Genomic DNA, 18,164 nt, shown 5'->3' with positions numbered 1-18,164 from the left:
CCTTGGCTATCTGTTGATACTTTCATTTGTGAGGTCTGACGTCTACTTCCGGTATTAGAATCTTCTAAAAAATGAAAATTTCTCAACTTTAGACTGTTCTTGCGCTTGATCTAATTATCATGGAAGGATGATTTTTTCGGGGTCTGTTGCAATTTGCTACATTTGCAAAGTCCCACTCTGTGCCACGAGTGGCTCTAGTTTCTTTTTATTATGGATCTTAGTTGTGAAGTTTGATTTGCTGCATTTTCATTTGTTGTATGACCCAAAATACACTTTTGATAGATTTTTAAACACTAAACACAATCATCAAATCAAGTAATAATAAACATCAGCCAGATATTATGCAAGGAAAGGTAATATTATGTTCACTGGCAGCTTTGATTATGAATAAAAATATTTGGCAATACAGTAACAATCTCAACTTTCTGTCATACACTTCTTTTTATACGCCCTCATGAAATGGCAGGCGTACATTGTCGTCACCCATGTCCATCCGTCGGTCAGTCCGTCCACAAATGCTCGTAAACACTCTACAAGGCACAATTCTTGACTGATTTTGACGAAACTTGATATGAGTGTTTGCTATCGCCCAAGGCTGAATATTGTATACTGGTGTTACTGAACTGCCAAATATTTTTATTCAAAAATCAAAGCTGCCAGTGGGCGTATATTACCTTGCCAAGCTACATTGATATTTTTTTTCTATTGAAAATCAGAAAAATCGAAAACATTTAGTATGAGTTATTGCCCTTGTTCTTGAAAACAAGTTCAATTTTTAGGTTGTAAATACTTTAGAAGGCACAATTCGTGACTGATTTTGACGAAACTTGGTATGAGTGTTTGCTATCACCCAAAGATGAACCCTATTGAAAATCAGAAAAATCGAAAAATATTTACTATGAGTTATTGCCCATGTGTTAGAAAAGGCGTTCAATTTTTAGCTCGTCAACACTAAAGACACAATTCTGGCCTGATTTTGACAAATTGGGTAATATTATTCAATATTTATTTATATTTATATTGTATACTGGTGATTGTTACTGTACTGCCAAATATTTTTTATCCAAAATCAAAGCTGCAAGTGGGTGTATATTACCTTGCCTGGCCAGCTACCTTGAAATTTTTATTAGGGTTTACACTTAAATGATAATTAATAATTTCAATAATTTTTGAAGTTTGGTAAAATTTTTTAAGAATTGTGTAACTGGTTACATCTCTGTACATTGACGGATGGGTCCCCAAGTAATAGATTGTTCTTCTATGTTGGAATAAACACCAGACTCTTCATCATCTTCATTCTGCTTCATCATTTTATCTACAGAATAAAAATAATCATAATTATGTTATAATCTTTGTAAGACATATAGAAGCAGGAAGGTAAACATTAAGAACACAAGTTATATGGATATACTACTTCTAGTTTTATTACATACTACGTTTCGAAACACATACAGGTAATGTTATCAAGTAAAATGATTAACAACCAAACAACACAAGGTATATAGGCAAATCAATAGAAGCTATAAAGGGATATAACAACAACAATCATGATTATGTTACTGACAAATGGAAGGCACTCATCGGTGCTATTACTAGTGTTAATTGAAATTTCTCCATGGTCCATTCTTAAGATAGCTTGCCAGACAGTGTAATATACGCCCACTGGCAGTACAGTAACAATTACCAGTATGAAATATGCAACCTTCAGTCTTACACTTCTTTTCAACTTTTTGGGGCGATACTGTACAATATTACCAAGTTTCGTCTAAATCTGTCAAGAATCTGGCCTTCTAAAGTGTTTACAAGCTAAAACTTGAACGCGTTTTTAAGAACAAGCAATAACTCATACTAAATATTTTTTGATTCTTTTAATTTCAATTGGGTTCATCCTTGGGTGATTGCAAACACTCACACCAAGTTTCATCAAAATCTGTCAAGAATTGCACCTTTTGGAGTGTTTATTAACATTTCAAGAACAAGGGCAATAACTCATACTAAATATTTTTTGATTTTTCTGATTTTCTATAGGGTTGATCCTTAAGTGATTACAAACAACCATACCAATTTTCGTCAAAATCAGTCACTAATTGTTCCTTTTAGAGTGTTTACGAGAAATAGTGGACGGACCGACGGATGGACTTGGGTGACGACAATATACACCCCCAATTTCATGTAGGCGTATGAAAATAAGAGAATAGAGTTTTCTGCCATGATCATTACTGACATATTGACCCCATCCTGAGCATGTGCTACAACAATCAAAATATAATTGTAATCATATAATTATAGTGTAAACAATTAATTACTTAAATACAAATACACAATTATCAAAACTGATATAACAAGGTTTATTTATCAGATTTATAAAGCAAGTCCCTGTGCCCTGAATCATTTTTGTCACATTGTTCAATTCTTGGGACAGAATTCATCCTCATTATCAGCAAGTTGAGCAAACTATTCTATGCACATTATTCATTTTCCTGATATAAACAAACTTTCTTACATACCAGAAAGCCAAATAAGATCCAGGAAGGATGTAGGCCTATTGTGACCCAAAACAATATCAGTACTCAGTACTCATCAAGAAGTTTTTGTCAATTTACTAAAATTCTAGATCTAACTTTAAGGAACCTTAAAACTAAGTTAATAGAATCTGTTCTCACATAAAACTTTGTCTTATACTGCAATAGCCACCTTGTTTTGTATCACAAATTTTTGCAAATCAAATTGATTGGATTGTATCCTAGCGAATACAGTTAATCAGGGCTTCAACAGAAAAACCAAAAGACATAATGATTACAGTTTTCTGTCAAGGGCTCTGGTGGGCTTTATTCCTTGGCATAAAATCCAATCAAATCGCTGCATTCCATGGTATGAGAAAAGTGGCTATAGCTCAAATCCTAAACTAGCAGTATATAATACACCTACCTGTATTAATACCTCGAATACAGTCTTGGAGAACCGTCTGATCTATAAATAGAATATATAAATGGATATTATGTTAATATGGATGGTAATATAGCATAAAAGCAATTTAAGTGCAAGAATTTACTTAAGTTATCTTAAGTCACATTGTGTGGTACTATTATTCTAGACCAAGATTTGGGTGTATCGAAAATAAGATGAATTGAAAATATCCATGCAAAATAACAATGATGAAATATTTTTTCAAAAGATATAATCACTTAGGTAAACCACCTGTTTCTATAGTATAGTTAAAAGTAAAAAAAATCTCTGTACTCTATATACACATGGCTCTAGATTTCATTTATTATTATTATTTCATGGTAAATGTTTGTCTTGTTCAAACTGTTAAAAGTAGATGGTAATAAATTTATGATTGGTACTAATATTTTAGACTTATATATTTTCATTATCAAAAACCTAGTAAATTATGCCTGAAAATATTTCTAAAGTATGTTATTTATTTATTATATCTTATTTAAGATTTGTTCAATATTATTAGTTGAGTCCTTAAGAATACATAAGAGTAAAATAAATGCCTAATTTTAGAGAAATATGTCTGCTACGTATTCTAAGGGTTTCAACTAATAATATCGTCATTATAAAGGCAAACACCAAAACCTGGTCAAACTGCATAATTAACAAGTTAGTACTATAAAATACTGACCAGAATCAGTACCAGTATCTGTACACTGAATACTGTTTCCACGAGGTGAATGATCTAAGAATGTAAATTGAAATGTAAATTATGTTAAACTGGATCATATTCTTGCATATTGTTGAGTTTGTTGAGAAAAAGAATTTGTTTTTCCATGGAAAATAGATTTGGGTGTATCGAACAAAAGATTTATTGAAAATATCCATGCAAAACAACAATGATAAAATATTTTTTCAAAAAATATAACACTTACCTAGACCACCTGTTTCTACAGCATCTGTAAAAGTAAAAAAAAAACTGTCTGAGCTCTGTATTATTGATAGTAGTGAGTCCATTTGCTACCTGTAAGGTTGACAGGAAAGTTCCCATCGGCGCCATTGTGTAAACATAAACAAGGAAGAAATTCCATGAATTATTCTATAGAAGGAGGAAGTGATTCAGAAAAAATGCTTCAAGAGAGTGGATTGATAATGGATCACTGTTGGTGTACAAACCTGGTTGATTCTTTACCAATATTGTGAGTAATCCCTTGTCAGTGTTGACCAATAATAGGCTAATTATAGCTAAATGTAGAGTTCAACTAGAACGAAACTGATGGGGCTGTACACACCAGATAAAGGATGTTCCAAAGAAAAGTTCTTCTTCTTAGTTATCTACTATGCGATCAATTTACTGTAATCTTTTAACCTTGTGCTAAATTACCTATTGATTAATCTTTCAAAACCCGCGTTAGTGATTTTTATGAAAAAATTATCATGCCCTACAGCAAAGGTTATCTCAAATATTTTTTTATCCCATTCAATCTGATTTGAATTCGTGTATTTGAACAAATGATTGATATCGAATTTTAATTGTTAATTCATGTAAGATTATATTATGTTACATATACTTACTTGGTGTTGCATCAAATGGTTCTGATCTAAGCATATACTTTATTAAAAGCTGTTCATTTTCAGCTCTTATTAACTCAGCACGGGCATCTGGAAATAGATGTAGAAGCTATAAAGGGATATAACAACAACAATCATGATTATGTTACTGACAAATGGAAGGCACTCATCGGTGCTAATTGAAATTTCTCCATGGTCCATTCTTAAGATAGCTTGCCAGACAGTGTAATATACACCCACTGGCAGTACAGTAACAATTACCAGTATGAAATATGGAACCTTCAGTCTTACACTTCTTTTCAACTTTTTGGGGCGATACTGTACAATATTACCAAGTTTCATCTAAATCTGTCAAGAATCTGGCCTTCTAAAGTGTTTACAGGCTAAAACTTGAACATTTTTAAGAACAAGGGCAATAACTAAATATAACACTAAATATTTTTCACCTTGGGTGATTTGGGCATATAAAAATAACAATGATGAAATATTTTTTCAAAAAATATAATCACTTACTTAGAACACCTGTTTCTACAGTATCTGTAAAAGTAAAAAAAACCTCTGTACTCTATATACATATGGCTCTAGATTTCATTTATTATTATTATTTCATGGTAAATGTTTGTCTTGTTCAAACTGTTAAAAGTAGATGGTAATAAATTTATGATTGGTACTAATATTTTAGACTTATATATTTTCATTATCAAAAACCTAGTAAATTATGCCTGAAAATATTTCTAAAGTATGTTATTTATATCAATGTTTTTACTTGGTGAACTGAACTTGTTTAAAAGGGTTAATAATTAAAATGAAGAGTACTAATTTATAATTAAGCAGTTAAACATATTTTTGGCTTTATAATGGTTCAATATCATTAAATAAGAAAAGTGGGGGTGTCCAAGTTTAGATTGTCATTGATTAGGTGTGGTTGGAAATTTCGACTGGAGTGTCTCGGTAAGTGGAAGTGAGAGGCAACTGATGAGTTCCTCTTATGATGGATGTCAGCAAAGTGTTCTTTCAGTCTGATGCGGAACAATCTTTTAGTCTCATCTACTTATTGTTTTTGACATTAATTACACGTGAGGAGGTAGATGAGATTTCTACTAGTGCAGGTCCAGGTTTTGGAACAGGTGTAAGATTTGTTCAATATTATTAGTTGAGCCCTTAAGAATACATAAGATGCAAACTGATTTTAATTCGTGTATGTGAACAAATGATTGATATCAAATTTTAATTGTTAATTCATGTAAGATTATATTTTGTTTGATAACATATACTTACTTGGTGTTGCAAGCTGTCTATTTTTAGCTTTTATTAACTCCGTACGGGCATCTGAAAATTGAAGCATTTCTTTTTGAGAATGTTTTGTGGCAGAAATCATGTGAACACGATAGAGGCTGCAGATTTGTAACCTTTGAAATTAATATGTATATATTATTAGTGCATAGTGTATATCATAGTTTTGAGTTATTGTCCTTGGTTTAGCCATATTGCATGAAAAGTATCTTTTGAACCAGATAATCTCAAACAAGTTGATGTTCACAAATATTAAATGAAGAGTCTTATAGTTATTGCCCTTGACATGGCAAAAATTTGCAATAGAGGCTAATCTTAATTTGATATAACTTGGTATGCTTATATAACTTATGATTTCAACCTCAGTTTCTTAACATGATTAATTTACTTCTGTCTAGAAACTAGAAATTTTGTACTCACTTAATTTGGCAATTTCCAAATATTTGCCAAAATCAGATTTGTTCAAATTAGACATCTTCTGTCTGAAACAATAAAATAAAGCAAATTATATTGTTTTTTTATAGCAAAAAATTTATTTGTAACAAAATATTGTTATCTTCAAACTTATCAAGGCCTCATCAGTCAGCAGAGCATATTAAATTTCATCATCACATTGCATGAGAGCTACAGTTTCTATGGTATGATACATTTCATGGAGTCAAGGGATGATACAAAACATTTAACTCTGAGGTAAAATAGAATACAAATAGACAAATTTTTTTATTTTGGTTAAATTAATACATGCAATTCAGAGGTTTCTGCATGTGCTATGATATGAGAGCACCTGTACATGAGACTTTAACAAGCCATCTGATTTCTTCAGTCATATGAGTCATATGAACATGAGTACTTAGACAGGTTCTGATAGCTTTTTTAAAAACAATTATTTGAATGATGTTATTTTGTGAATGTATAAATCTAATACAATCTGTAACTTATCATGAAATCATTTTGTAATCTTTATACGTCCACATGAAATGGGGGGCGTATATTGCTGTCACCCATGTCATACAAAATATTTTTCAATTCTTCTGATTTTCGATAGGGTTTATCCTTGGTTGATAACAAACACTCATGCCAAGTTTCGTTAAAATCCGTCAAGAATTGTCCTTCTAGAGTGTTTATGAGCTAAAAATTGAACGCGTTTTCAAGAACAAGGGCAATAACTTATACTTAATATTTTTCGATTCTTCTGATTTTCAATAGGGTTCATCGTTGGGTGATTACGAACACTCATGCCAAGTTTTGTCAAAATACGTCATTTCATGTGGGCGTATAAAAATACCAGCTTGTCTCACATGTCCATAATTAATTCATAATAAGCTAAATTGGAAGAGAATTCCAATGAGAGACCGATCAAGAAAGGTCAAAAAGTCTTTTTAATTTATCCAGACTGTATGTACATGGACATTTACTATTGGTTAAGACTCGTAATTATATGCAATAAGAACATAATGATATGATTAAGAACATAATGATATGATTAAGAATACATGATAATTCATTAAAAACACCAATTAATCAAATAGTTTACTTAATTTGACACTAAAAAACAAGGAAACCCATCTTTTAGTGTGAAATTAATGCTTTGTTGCCACATTATAGAATTTTTAAAATTAAAATTGAGGGAGAGAATCAAAATTGTTGTGAACTACGTTTGTGTGTGTTATTTACAATTATGAACTATATTTATTTTCCTATGGATTGTTTTTGAATCAATTCTTTTTTTTTAGGACTACTAAGTTGAATTGTCTGTAATACTGTAGACCTGCATAATATAATGTAATATATAATATTATTTACAAATCTAATCAAATCAAAGAATCAAAACTTGATTTGACCCATTGGCAAAAAATAAAGATCCATAAAAAAGAAACAGAATTTCTGTGAATTATATCTCTTGGATTTGTGCTGAAATCAGGCAAATTGGGACTTAGGCAGTTTTAATTTTTTTAGGTTTAAATCTGCTTCCTTGTCTAATACCCAAATAACTTTAAGAAATGGTAATATAGTCAATTTCTAAGCTTTTTAACGAAATATATCAATGTTTATTTGCCTACATGGAAATGTGGATGTATATAGCTGTTGCCCCGCTTCGTCAAAATTTCTTGTGAACACAATAGAAACTACAGTTTTTAACTAATTTTAATGAAACTTGGTGAGATCATTTATATTGATGGGAGTTTGGTCAAGTTCGAATTTGTCAATTTTTGTAGAAAGGTTTTTGAGTTATTGACCTTGACTTATAAAAAACGCAAGAAGAGACCACAGTTTTCATCTGATTTTAATGAAATTTTTGTGTGATCATTTATATTCACGACACCATGGTTGAATTTAAATTTATTTTGAGTTAATGCCCTTGACTTGAGAAAAACGTGTCAAATTTTATTTGTGAACACAATACAGACTACAGTTTTCATCTGAAATTTGGTGTGATCATTTATATTGACAAATGAAATGAAATGAATGGAGTTTTACATAATATTTATCTATAGTGATCTTGGTCAAGTTTGAATTTTTAACAATTTGTCACTTAACAATCTTAATACTTAACTTAACTTATTTGGGTTATTGATATTGATTTATAAATGTATAAATAACTGACAGTAAATATATATATATTTGACGAAACTTGGCATGAGTGTTTGTTGTCAACCAAGGATAAACCCCAATGAAAATCAGAAAAATCGAAAAATATTTACAATGAGTTATTGCCCTTGTTCTTGAAAACGCGTTCAATTTTTAATTCGTAAACACTCTCGAAGGCACAATTCTCGACGGATTTTGACGAAACTTAGTGTGAGTTTTTGTTATCAACCAAAGATAAACCTTTGGAAAATCAGAAAAATCGAAAAATATTAAGTATGAGTTATTGCCCTTGTTCTTGAAAACGCGTTCCATTTTTAGCTTGTAAACGCTCTAGAAGGGACAATTCTTGACGGATTTTGATGAAACTTGGCATGAGTATTTGTTATCATCCAAGGATAAACCCTATCGAAAATCAGAAAAATAAAAAAATAATTAGTATGAGTTATTGCCCTTGCTATTGAAAACTCGTTCAATTTTAGCTCGTAATCACTCTAGATGGCACAATTCTTGACAGATTTTGATGAAACTTGGTGTGAATGTTTGTAATCACCCAAGGATGAACCCTAATGCAAATCAGAAGAATTGAAAAATATTTAGTATGAGTTATTGCCCTTGTTCTTGAAGTCCTGAAGAATGAATATTTGCCTTCTAGAGTTTTCACGAGCTAAAGATTAAACACCTAAATTGAAAAGAAGTGTATGACTGAAGGTTGAATATTTCATATTGGTGATTGTTACTGTACTGCTAAATATTTTTATTCAAAATCAAAGCTGCCAGTGGGCGTATATTACCTGGCGTGGCAAGCTATCTTTTTTGTGTGGATTGGATCAGTCTCTTCCATATTTAGAATTTTTGAAATATAGGAATCCATGTTCCAAACATTTAGGAATATTCCTGGCACTCGGCTTGTGTTGTTGTCTTATTCGCAATATTCAAATGGCTATAAAAACGGATGTAAATATCATACAACAAAATCAAAGGCACCATGTCATAGATTTCGTCAAGGGCTATGGCTTTTCGTCAGACCACTAGTCATCAAAGGTCAAGGTTACGAGATATGAGCCTTAAAAGTTTTGAAAATAACTGTTTTTGGAAGCCTATAAAAACCGGAAGTAGGTGTCGGACATCAAAGATCAAAGTATAAATTGACATTATAGGTCAATGCCCTTTGACCTTGAAAAGTTCAAGATCATCCAAAATCGTGGGTGACCGCTTGAAACCTTGTATATGCCATATTTGGTCATTTTGACCTTTTGGTACCGTTCGAAAGCTTGTAAAGCGCTGATCATGTGATCAAAACCTTTTTCTGTGGATGAAAATGAAAAACCTTGTATACTTTATTATTATTATACGAGTTTTTGGTTCAATAGGCCGGAGAACTCAAATTGTTATACGAGGTTTATATTTTCAAAGAAAAATATAATAAAAAAGATTTTAACAAAATACGCGTACAAATAGTTATATGTGTTTTCCTCGAAAAGTAATTTCAAGTCATATATCGTTATACAAGGTTTCAAGCGGTATCTAGTAAATTATAAAACCTGTTCCTTTTTTAAAGTAAAAAGCCCAGACAGATTTACCTTTACCACATATTGGCCAAACTAGTAATCTATTATCCTGCAAAATATTATAGGTGACAATTACATACTTTGCGAGTAAATAAATAACATATATATAAGGTAAATCTAAATCGGATGTGCCACGCCCATCCCAAAATTTTTGTCACATCTGTTATAATGTTTACAATGCTCAGCTATGTTAAAAATTTCAAGCATCTTAAGTTATTAGATTATGAGATATTCATACTTTCATGTTAAAGGCTTGAGATTTTACGGCAAATGTCAACTTACGCACAGTTACTATAGAAGTCAGTAAAAAATTTTCAAATTTTAAAAAGCGCAATTTTGATCAAAATATCTAGTGTTATATACCATTGGAAAGAAGAAATATATGAGAAATTTTGTCATATGTAAATTAGGTCACGTGACACAGCTCTTTAAAATTAAAATCGCTGTAAAACCAGATTTTCACATTGCACAGCACAACTGAAGACATCATTGGATAGATCTCAGGGGTAACAACTTTTGTGCGAGTCATAAGGTCACCAAAGGTCAAGGTCACGAAATATGGGCCTTAAAACATTTTACATTCACTGGATAAATATGACCGGAAATATAAGAAAAGCAAAATCAAAATTAAAAAATCGGCCTCCTGAGAATTGTTTGCAATCGATTGAAGATAACATAGACATCACACACATCCGATTACCCCCTTAGGCCAAATTTTTCGCTTTACAAAAGTTAATCATAACAATATGGCGGTTGACCTGTTACTTCCGGGTCAGATTTTTTAAATATTACATCTTTGCATGGGCAATTCTAGATTATTGCAAAAATAATATTTCAAATATCTTCAAAATTCCGGAAGTAAATTTTCAGATCGATCAAAATTAGAAAAAAAGAAAAAAAAACATTTTCGTCCTACGTCATTTCATAATATTTACTTTAACGAGTTTTACAAGGAAATCGAAAAAGTGAGTATGTGGCATGCGTAGTTTAGGCTAGGCATTTGCAGAAGAATTTGAAAAAAAAAAAAGAAGTTCGTAAGTCACATTTTGGATGATTTGAGTTAGCTAAACTAAAACATACTTAAAAAGGAGTCACATACATGCAATAAAACCACATAAGTCAATTGACCAATCATATCTTTTAAATCATCAATATGTATATTTGCGCATGTCATATGGTGACTTAGGCATTAAGTTCAAGTTGACATTCAAGGCAACATGGCTCTCAGAAAAGGTCAATTTTACTTTAAAGATGAGGAAGTTTTAAAACTGATAGAAGATTGCAAGTATAAAACACTATTCATAGACTTTTTTTTTCAACTCAAATAATGTAATTGAATAATTTTGTGACCCAAAAAAATCATTATCTCCTATCACACAATGACATAGCTCTCATCCATGAGTTAGGCAAAAGTGTTATTAATAGTTTTAATGCTAAATTAAGATTATTTGTATGTTCTAAAGCCATGCAGTGCCTTATAACAATTAACTAAAATTGCTTTTCTATAAAGATGTGTAATACTATTTATCTATAGTGACGATTCGCCATTGTCATTCAAACAATTTCACGTTGTACATATTTTCGTTATAGGTTCAGATGAAAGTGACGATTCTTCTAATAGCAATCCTTGCTCATAGTATTCTTCAGTAGCAGTTACTTCCAACACAAAAAACAATGTCAACGTTATTGTAGAAGAAGTTAAAACTATTGATCCTTCTCTTAGTTTGATCAATCTAACCTCAACTCAAACGACTGACTACAGCATACAACCCTCTTCATACAGAGAAAAGAACCAAGAACAACTTGAAACCATTAAAGAACTATCCAAAGCAAAAAATCATTGAAGACAAACATTCTTCTGAATCTGTTTATCCTTCTACCTCATTTCTAATTACTGGCGCTCATACTGATTTACCAACTGTTGAAGAAACTATAGTTCATCCAGATATTTCCTCTAAGATAACTTCTGATACTGAAAATGAAAGCTTTGATGATTCCTTGGACAAAGACTACAGTCCTTCAGATTCATCGACAGATTCAGACAAAATTGAACAGACATCAAAATGCAAACGAAATAAAAAACCACAAACAGATCAATGGCAAATGAATGTAAGTAAAAGTAAAAGGTTGAAAGGAGAAAGTCATATCAGTAGACGAGGAAAAATCAGACAAGTGAAGAATATGAAACCAAGGTGTGTATCAGAATATTGCAAGAAATCAAAGTTTAGAAATTGTGATCAAGTATTTGACAGTGATCGTGAGTTGATTTTTTGAAAATTTTTGGAAGATGTCTTCACGGGATGAACGGAGAAATGTCGTAAGATCATTGACATCTGCAACACTCTGCGTCAACCAGGCGTCAAAAATGTTATACTTACTGTTTGAAATTACAAAATGGAAAATCAATTCAGGTCTGTAAAAGTATATTCTGCTCCACAATTGGTATGTCAGAACAAACAATACATGACTGGTTAATTGGTAATGAAAAAGATGACACCATTGATCTCGAACGACCCAAGGAAGAGGTTAGAAGTGGTCCCACAAATGAAAATGGCCGAAGAAGATGTAACTTACCTTAAAGAGTGGCTCCTAAATGTGCCATGTGTAGATTCACATTGCAGGAAAAGTGCACCCTATAAAGATAAAAGGTTTCTGGAACCAAGTAAAAAAGTGATCAATCTTCATGAAACTTATCTTAAAGATGCCGAAGATGTAGGTAAGATGGCAGTTGGTTTCACGTACTTTAAAAATATGTTTTGTAAACTCAATCTGTCTGTATTTAAACCAAAGAAAGACCAGTGTGACCTGTGTGTTTCTGCAAAAATGGGCCATGTAACACCAACTGAACACCAAAATCACTTAGCTGCCAAAGACCTGGCTCAAGGGGAGAAAGCATCTGACAAATTACGGGCTGCAGATGACTCTAGTGTTTCCGTTTGGACAATGGATACACAGGGAGTATTATTTTGCCCAAATACTACAGCTAGTGCTTTATATTATAGAACCAAACTACAAGTACACAATTTTACACTGCATAACATGACCACAAACAACGGATATTGCTATATTTGGGATGAATTAGAGGGAGATCTTTCTAGTGAAGTTTTTACTTCCATTCAGTTTCAACATTTTCAAACCTTCTTGAAGAATAATCCACAAGTCAAGGAATTAATCATTTGGAGTGATGGTTGTTCTTACCAAAACAAAAACAATACTTTAGCTAATGCTTACCTTCAACTCTCAATTGAAACCGGGATCCGTATATTCCAGAAGTACCTGGTTGTTGGCAAACAGTGAGAAAGAAGCTCCGTCTCTATATTGTTAACCAACTTGTATTTTCAGATTTCAAGAAAATGAAAGAAAATCGTTTTAACAGTATTAGACCGGGGAGAAATTTGGGTGACCCAACAGTAAATAATCTGTGTAAACTCATGTATGGTGAAGGTGTGATATATTATAAACTCTTCCAAAACTCTGACGACTGGGAAGTATTACCCATCAGAATTGCATCTGTGTGTTCCCCAATGCAATGGATGCCAATATTTGAGAACAAAAGGCCTATAACAAAGAGAAAATTTGACGATCTTCAATACATGAAAAAGGTCATGCCTACTCAAGTTCATTCATTCTTCGACCAGTTAATTGTTAATTAAAATGTTAATCCATAATCAAAATGTTGATCGTTAATTAAAATGTTAATCCATAATCAAAATGTATATTTTGAAGTTTCTAAAACACAATAGTTTAATTGAAATCTTATTTTTACCACTACTCAAAAAATGAGCTCCTAAACTTTGTTTCAGTATTTCTGTTTAAATTTATTTTAAAAATGTGTTTAATAAATAATGTTATATGTTTCAATCCTGTTTCTTCTGCATTACGACTGTTTGGATGAATTGAAATTCAAATAATGGTACCAGAAAATTTTCCTGAAATGACATCAAATCCATTTTATGTACATTTGGTAGCCGTTTGCGTGCTCGTAGGAATTCATCTAATCAATTAACTTATTAATGGAGTCCACATAGGGTATAACCCAGAAATATCAACCTCAGAGACTATGGGATTATGTTTGATTTCATAGCATTTTTTGTCTATTGCACAAGTCATTTTATACTCATGTACAATTTTCTTATATTTATGGACTGATATATTTAATCAAAAGTCATTAAGGCATTGAATTAATTAATTGTCTGATGAACTATTATCTTTTAACCTCACCTGTATGTGATTATTTTACAATGGAGACAAGAGAACTGACATGGACATTCAGATGGTTAATTGTCAGTCGTTTATCATGTTGAAGTTTATTATGTTGAAAGTCGTAGGACAAATTTTTATTGTGGTTGCATATCATGGTGATTGATCAATAAAAGTGTTCAAATGAGCAAAGTACATTATGGGCCCCTACAAATTACATGTCAGGAACCCAGTTTGTACCTTACATGGTGTGCTTAATCTAAATCCCTATAATCCAAGACATATCTCTTAATAGGAATTACAAGGTTTATGTCACCAAGGTCATCTTAAAATCATTTGGAAACAGAAGGAATTACTACAAATAGAACTGTTCTAAATTTACATTAACTTTAACATTAAATTAGTCAATTTCTAAATTCATATATGTGACAATTCTATGTGATTCTTACAGAATTTAATTTAGTTGCAGTATACAGGTCAATATAAATAATTGATACTAATCAATAAAAAATTTAAAGACATATTTACCTTGTTAAGTTATCTCAACTAAATTCCTCCACTCGTGGAGTATAACGTGGTTTTACTACTAGAGATATTAACATTGTATATTAAAAAGCAGAAAACAGGAGCAACTGGCGTGAAAGCTCATTTCATTGGTTGACATTCATTGGTTGATTACCTTCATTCCAGTCCTACACACAAACAGGAGAAATTGCTCACCACGAGCAACGTTTGATCTGTAATAGTGTCATTAACAACTAATCATGTACAAGTCTATGACCACCACATGCTGCTAGTCCACAGTTTTAAACACCAAGAATCATATTACATTTTATTACTTTTACAGACACAGGTCATAGCATTGTTAAAACTTAAATGAATAGCACAATAGTTTTCTTCAAGTACCGGTATATCAAGTATGCCGTAAGTGTTGCTTTGCTTAAATAGTTATGAAATATCATACATAGCAAAAACATTTCTCCTAACTATTATTTTATCTTGTATTAGTTAATATAGTATCAAATAGAAGTAGAGAAGAAATCAAAAAAGTAGACAAATTGACATATGAAACTATACAGGAAGTCCTTTCTATACACAGCTGACGTAAGCTTACTTATCAATTAACATTATAGTCTGACCCAAATACAAATTTCATTGCTTCACATTCACACAGGATAAATAAAACTAAACCTTATATAATTATTCTTTAATTTTAAATACCTTGCTTGTAATGATTGTATTATGTGCTTGGAAACATTGTATTAATGATGAAATCCAACCTGAAAGCCTGACAAAGTAGGCAACATTGCAAAACATAGGAAACGATTTCTTAACACATTTTTTAATACATGTAAACTTCAACTGTTAATTAATGAATATAAACCTTTAAATATGTAGAGGAATTTCTTGCATGATAAAATCTACAAGCAAAACACTTCTATTATCCAAAAATCTTGTTCAAAGCATATCAAGGCATATCTTCTATTATTAACATTAGACATTAACATCTAAAATATTCCATTTACCTACAATATCTCTTTAAACCTCAGATTATTGAAATTGTGATACATTTAAGGCCACGTTTGTTTTTTAACACTACAAAGAAAAACACATGCTTTTGAATGGCTTTAACTTCAAAAGTTAGATCAATAATTCTGATATGAAAATTGTCACACAATTGGATACAATTTATTTTTTAGATTTATATATGACAAACTTGCTAGCACATGTCATATTAGTTTTCACTATAGGGTCATCTTTTAAATTCTCAACGGGTCAGAAATTTACTGTGAAAACTAATATGACATGTGCTAGCAAGTTTGTTATATATGTGATCACTTGTTGTGGATGCAACGGGCTCTATATTGGCTGGAACAGAATGACAATTCATAGACAACAAATTCGAGATCCTAAAACGAGAATGATTCCGTTGAGTGAACACATTGATGTCTGTGCAAGGGGAATATCCCCAAATTTTATGGTATTTCCATTCTACAAAATGTCCAGCCAAGACAGCCTACTAATGGGAGTCAAGGAAAAATATTTTATTGATATATCTCCTAAAGACAATATCATGACATCATATGTTGTGTATTGTATTGTTACTATGCCTTGAAAATATGAAATTGAAACATGTTGGCAGTAAAAATTAACTATCTTTATTGGCATTATTGATCTCATTTAACTATATTCTACTTTTGTCAGACTTCTTTTTGGATTTTATGTATATAATTTCATATATTGACATAAAAGTTCTATTGAGCTATGGGTTTAAGTCTACCATGGACTAAAATATCATTAAGATTCTTATTGCGTTTAAAAGCAATAACTAAATCTTTTTGAAATATATCAGGGAATTTTTGTTGGAGTTCCCTGTACCGTTCCTTGATAATTGGTATGGCTTGGCAAGCTGTGCTACTGAAAAGTCCAACAAATGGAATTATTTGATAATCCACTTGGACATTAAGACCATTTGGCTGTATTGTTTTCAGAAATATTTTCGAAGAAGTCTGTAGGTTCTTGTTGGGATATCGTTTTGATCATGAATTTTTTCAATAGGTGTAATTCGGACATCATTTATAGTGTGATCTGACTGGTTAAAATGTTTAGCAACAGATTTGTCAAGATTATGATTTATATCGAATCTATGCCCATCGAATCTTGTTCTTAATTTGTTTTGTGTTTCACCGACATTGTTTAAGACAGACAGTACATGTTATAAGGTATATAATATTGCTGCTGTCACACGAAAGGTTTTCTGTTATTGGAAATTTGGCATTATTTGAGGTGTTGGTGAAAAAACGAGTTGAGTTAAAAAATGGGCAGGTCAAACAAGAAGTTTTGAAACAGGGTGTGGTTAGGGTTAGGGTTAGGGTTAGGGGATATATTAATATAGAAGCATCCTGGGGCCATGATATATGAAAATATATTTTTTTCTATTATCAATATGTTAATAAGGTGAAAATAAGACTTTAATTTCAAGATATCTGTATAGCCTGTGTGTCTGTCCGTCCGTCCGTAAATATATAACTGTCTTAACACAAAGATTTGCCACTTGCTGCCACTCAAAAGATTCAATTCTATATGGATGAAAATGAAACTTGACATGTTGAATTAATCCCACAAAAGCCATGAAATATGAAAATTTCACTCTCAGAAACATTCATTTACTGATAACTCCCGGACAAATTATCTGCCATTACAAATGTGGGCATATTACGATGGCATTGCTATTTTTATTTATTGAAATGAAATGAACATGGGACATGCCATTAATGTAATTAATGTTAATTAGAAATGAACACTTTTTCCGACTATCAGCAACAATTCCAAACTAAACTTGCTGATCTTCAGAATGACTCATCAGCCTCTATTATCCACAGATTATGAATGTCTGAGTCCAAATTTGAGTTCACATGCACAAATCTTGCTATTGCTGTTAGCCACTTCGTATCTCATGTAGTGCTTGAAGCATCATAGTGGCAATCTTGACAAAAAACGAGCTAGTCTGGACATTTCTGAATGCAGCGCTCTATGCCTTAAATAAACAAAGCCAGTTCCATCAAGACTGATTTTCTACAATGTCCCTTTTCCCCACACGGTACCAAAATACAGTCGAGAGGTAGGCTGGAAAAGAATGGGAAATCCTACCCCTCGACTGTTTTGTGGTACCACGTGGGGAGTGCCATTATCTCATCCGTTTATCACGTCCGAGGAATGGAGAGGGCCAGATGTGTCAGGCTATTTATAACAGATTGTTTCATTAGATGTCTGTGGATGGCAGTATATCTTGCTGAATGACAGTATATCATGCATGATGACGTATATGACATTAGGAGGCAACAACAGATGATGGTGGGTGAAGTATTGATGATAGAATACAGTATATGACATTGGATGACATTTAATGATGGAGAATGATAGTATAGATGGTGGTAGATGACAGTATTTGACGGTGGGTGACATTAGATGATGATAGATAAAAGAATATGATAGGGGGGG

The 18,164-nt window shown here is 31.9% G+C and overlaps 2 protein-coding genes across 2 annotated transcripts; one reads left to right on the top strand and one right to left on the bottom strand.

The window, feature by feature from the left end:
• Positions 1–993: 993 nt before the first annotated feature.
• LOTGIDRAFT_229259 (hypothetical protein) lies at positions 994–6,289 on the bottom strand. The gene is made up of 8 exons (XM_009063797.1): positions 6,226–6,289; positions 5,791–5,841; positions 5,026–5,049; positions 4,516–4,602; positions 3,876–3,899; positions 3,632–3,685; positions 2,929–2,970; positions 994–1,315 (listed from the first exon to the last, which is right to left on the bottom strand). The coding sequence occupies exons 1-8, from the start codon at positions 6,278–6,280 to the stop codon at positions 1,209–1,211; spliced, it is 444 nt and encodes a 147-aa protein (XP_009062045.1). The 5' UTR covers positions 6,281–6,289; the 3' UTR covers positions 994–1,208.
• A 4,890-nt stretch (positions 6,290–11,179) lies between these two features.
• On the top strand, positions 11,180–13,259 carry LOTGIDRAFT_154581 (hypothetical protein; the record flags this gene model as incomplete). Its single annotated transcript, XM_009063796.1, has 3 exons — positions 11,180–11,195; positions 11,746–12,154; positions 12,584–13,259. 3 exons carry the CDS (start codon positions 11,180–11,182, stop codon positions 13,257–13,259), a joined length of 1,101 nt encoding a protein of 366 aa, XP_009062044.1.
• Positions 13,260–18,164: the final 4,905 nt, after the last annotated feature.

The sequence above is a fragment of the Lottia gigantea genome, assembly GCF_000327385.1.
Source record: "Lottia gigantea unplaced genomic scaffold LOTGIsca_6, whole genome shotgun sequence".
Taxonomy (NCBI): domain Eukaryota; kingdom Metazoa; phylum Mollusca; class Gastropoda; family Lottiidae; genus Lottia; species Lottia gigantea.
This window is presented reverse-complemented; position numbering and strand designations above follow the sequence as displayed.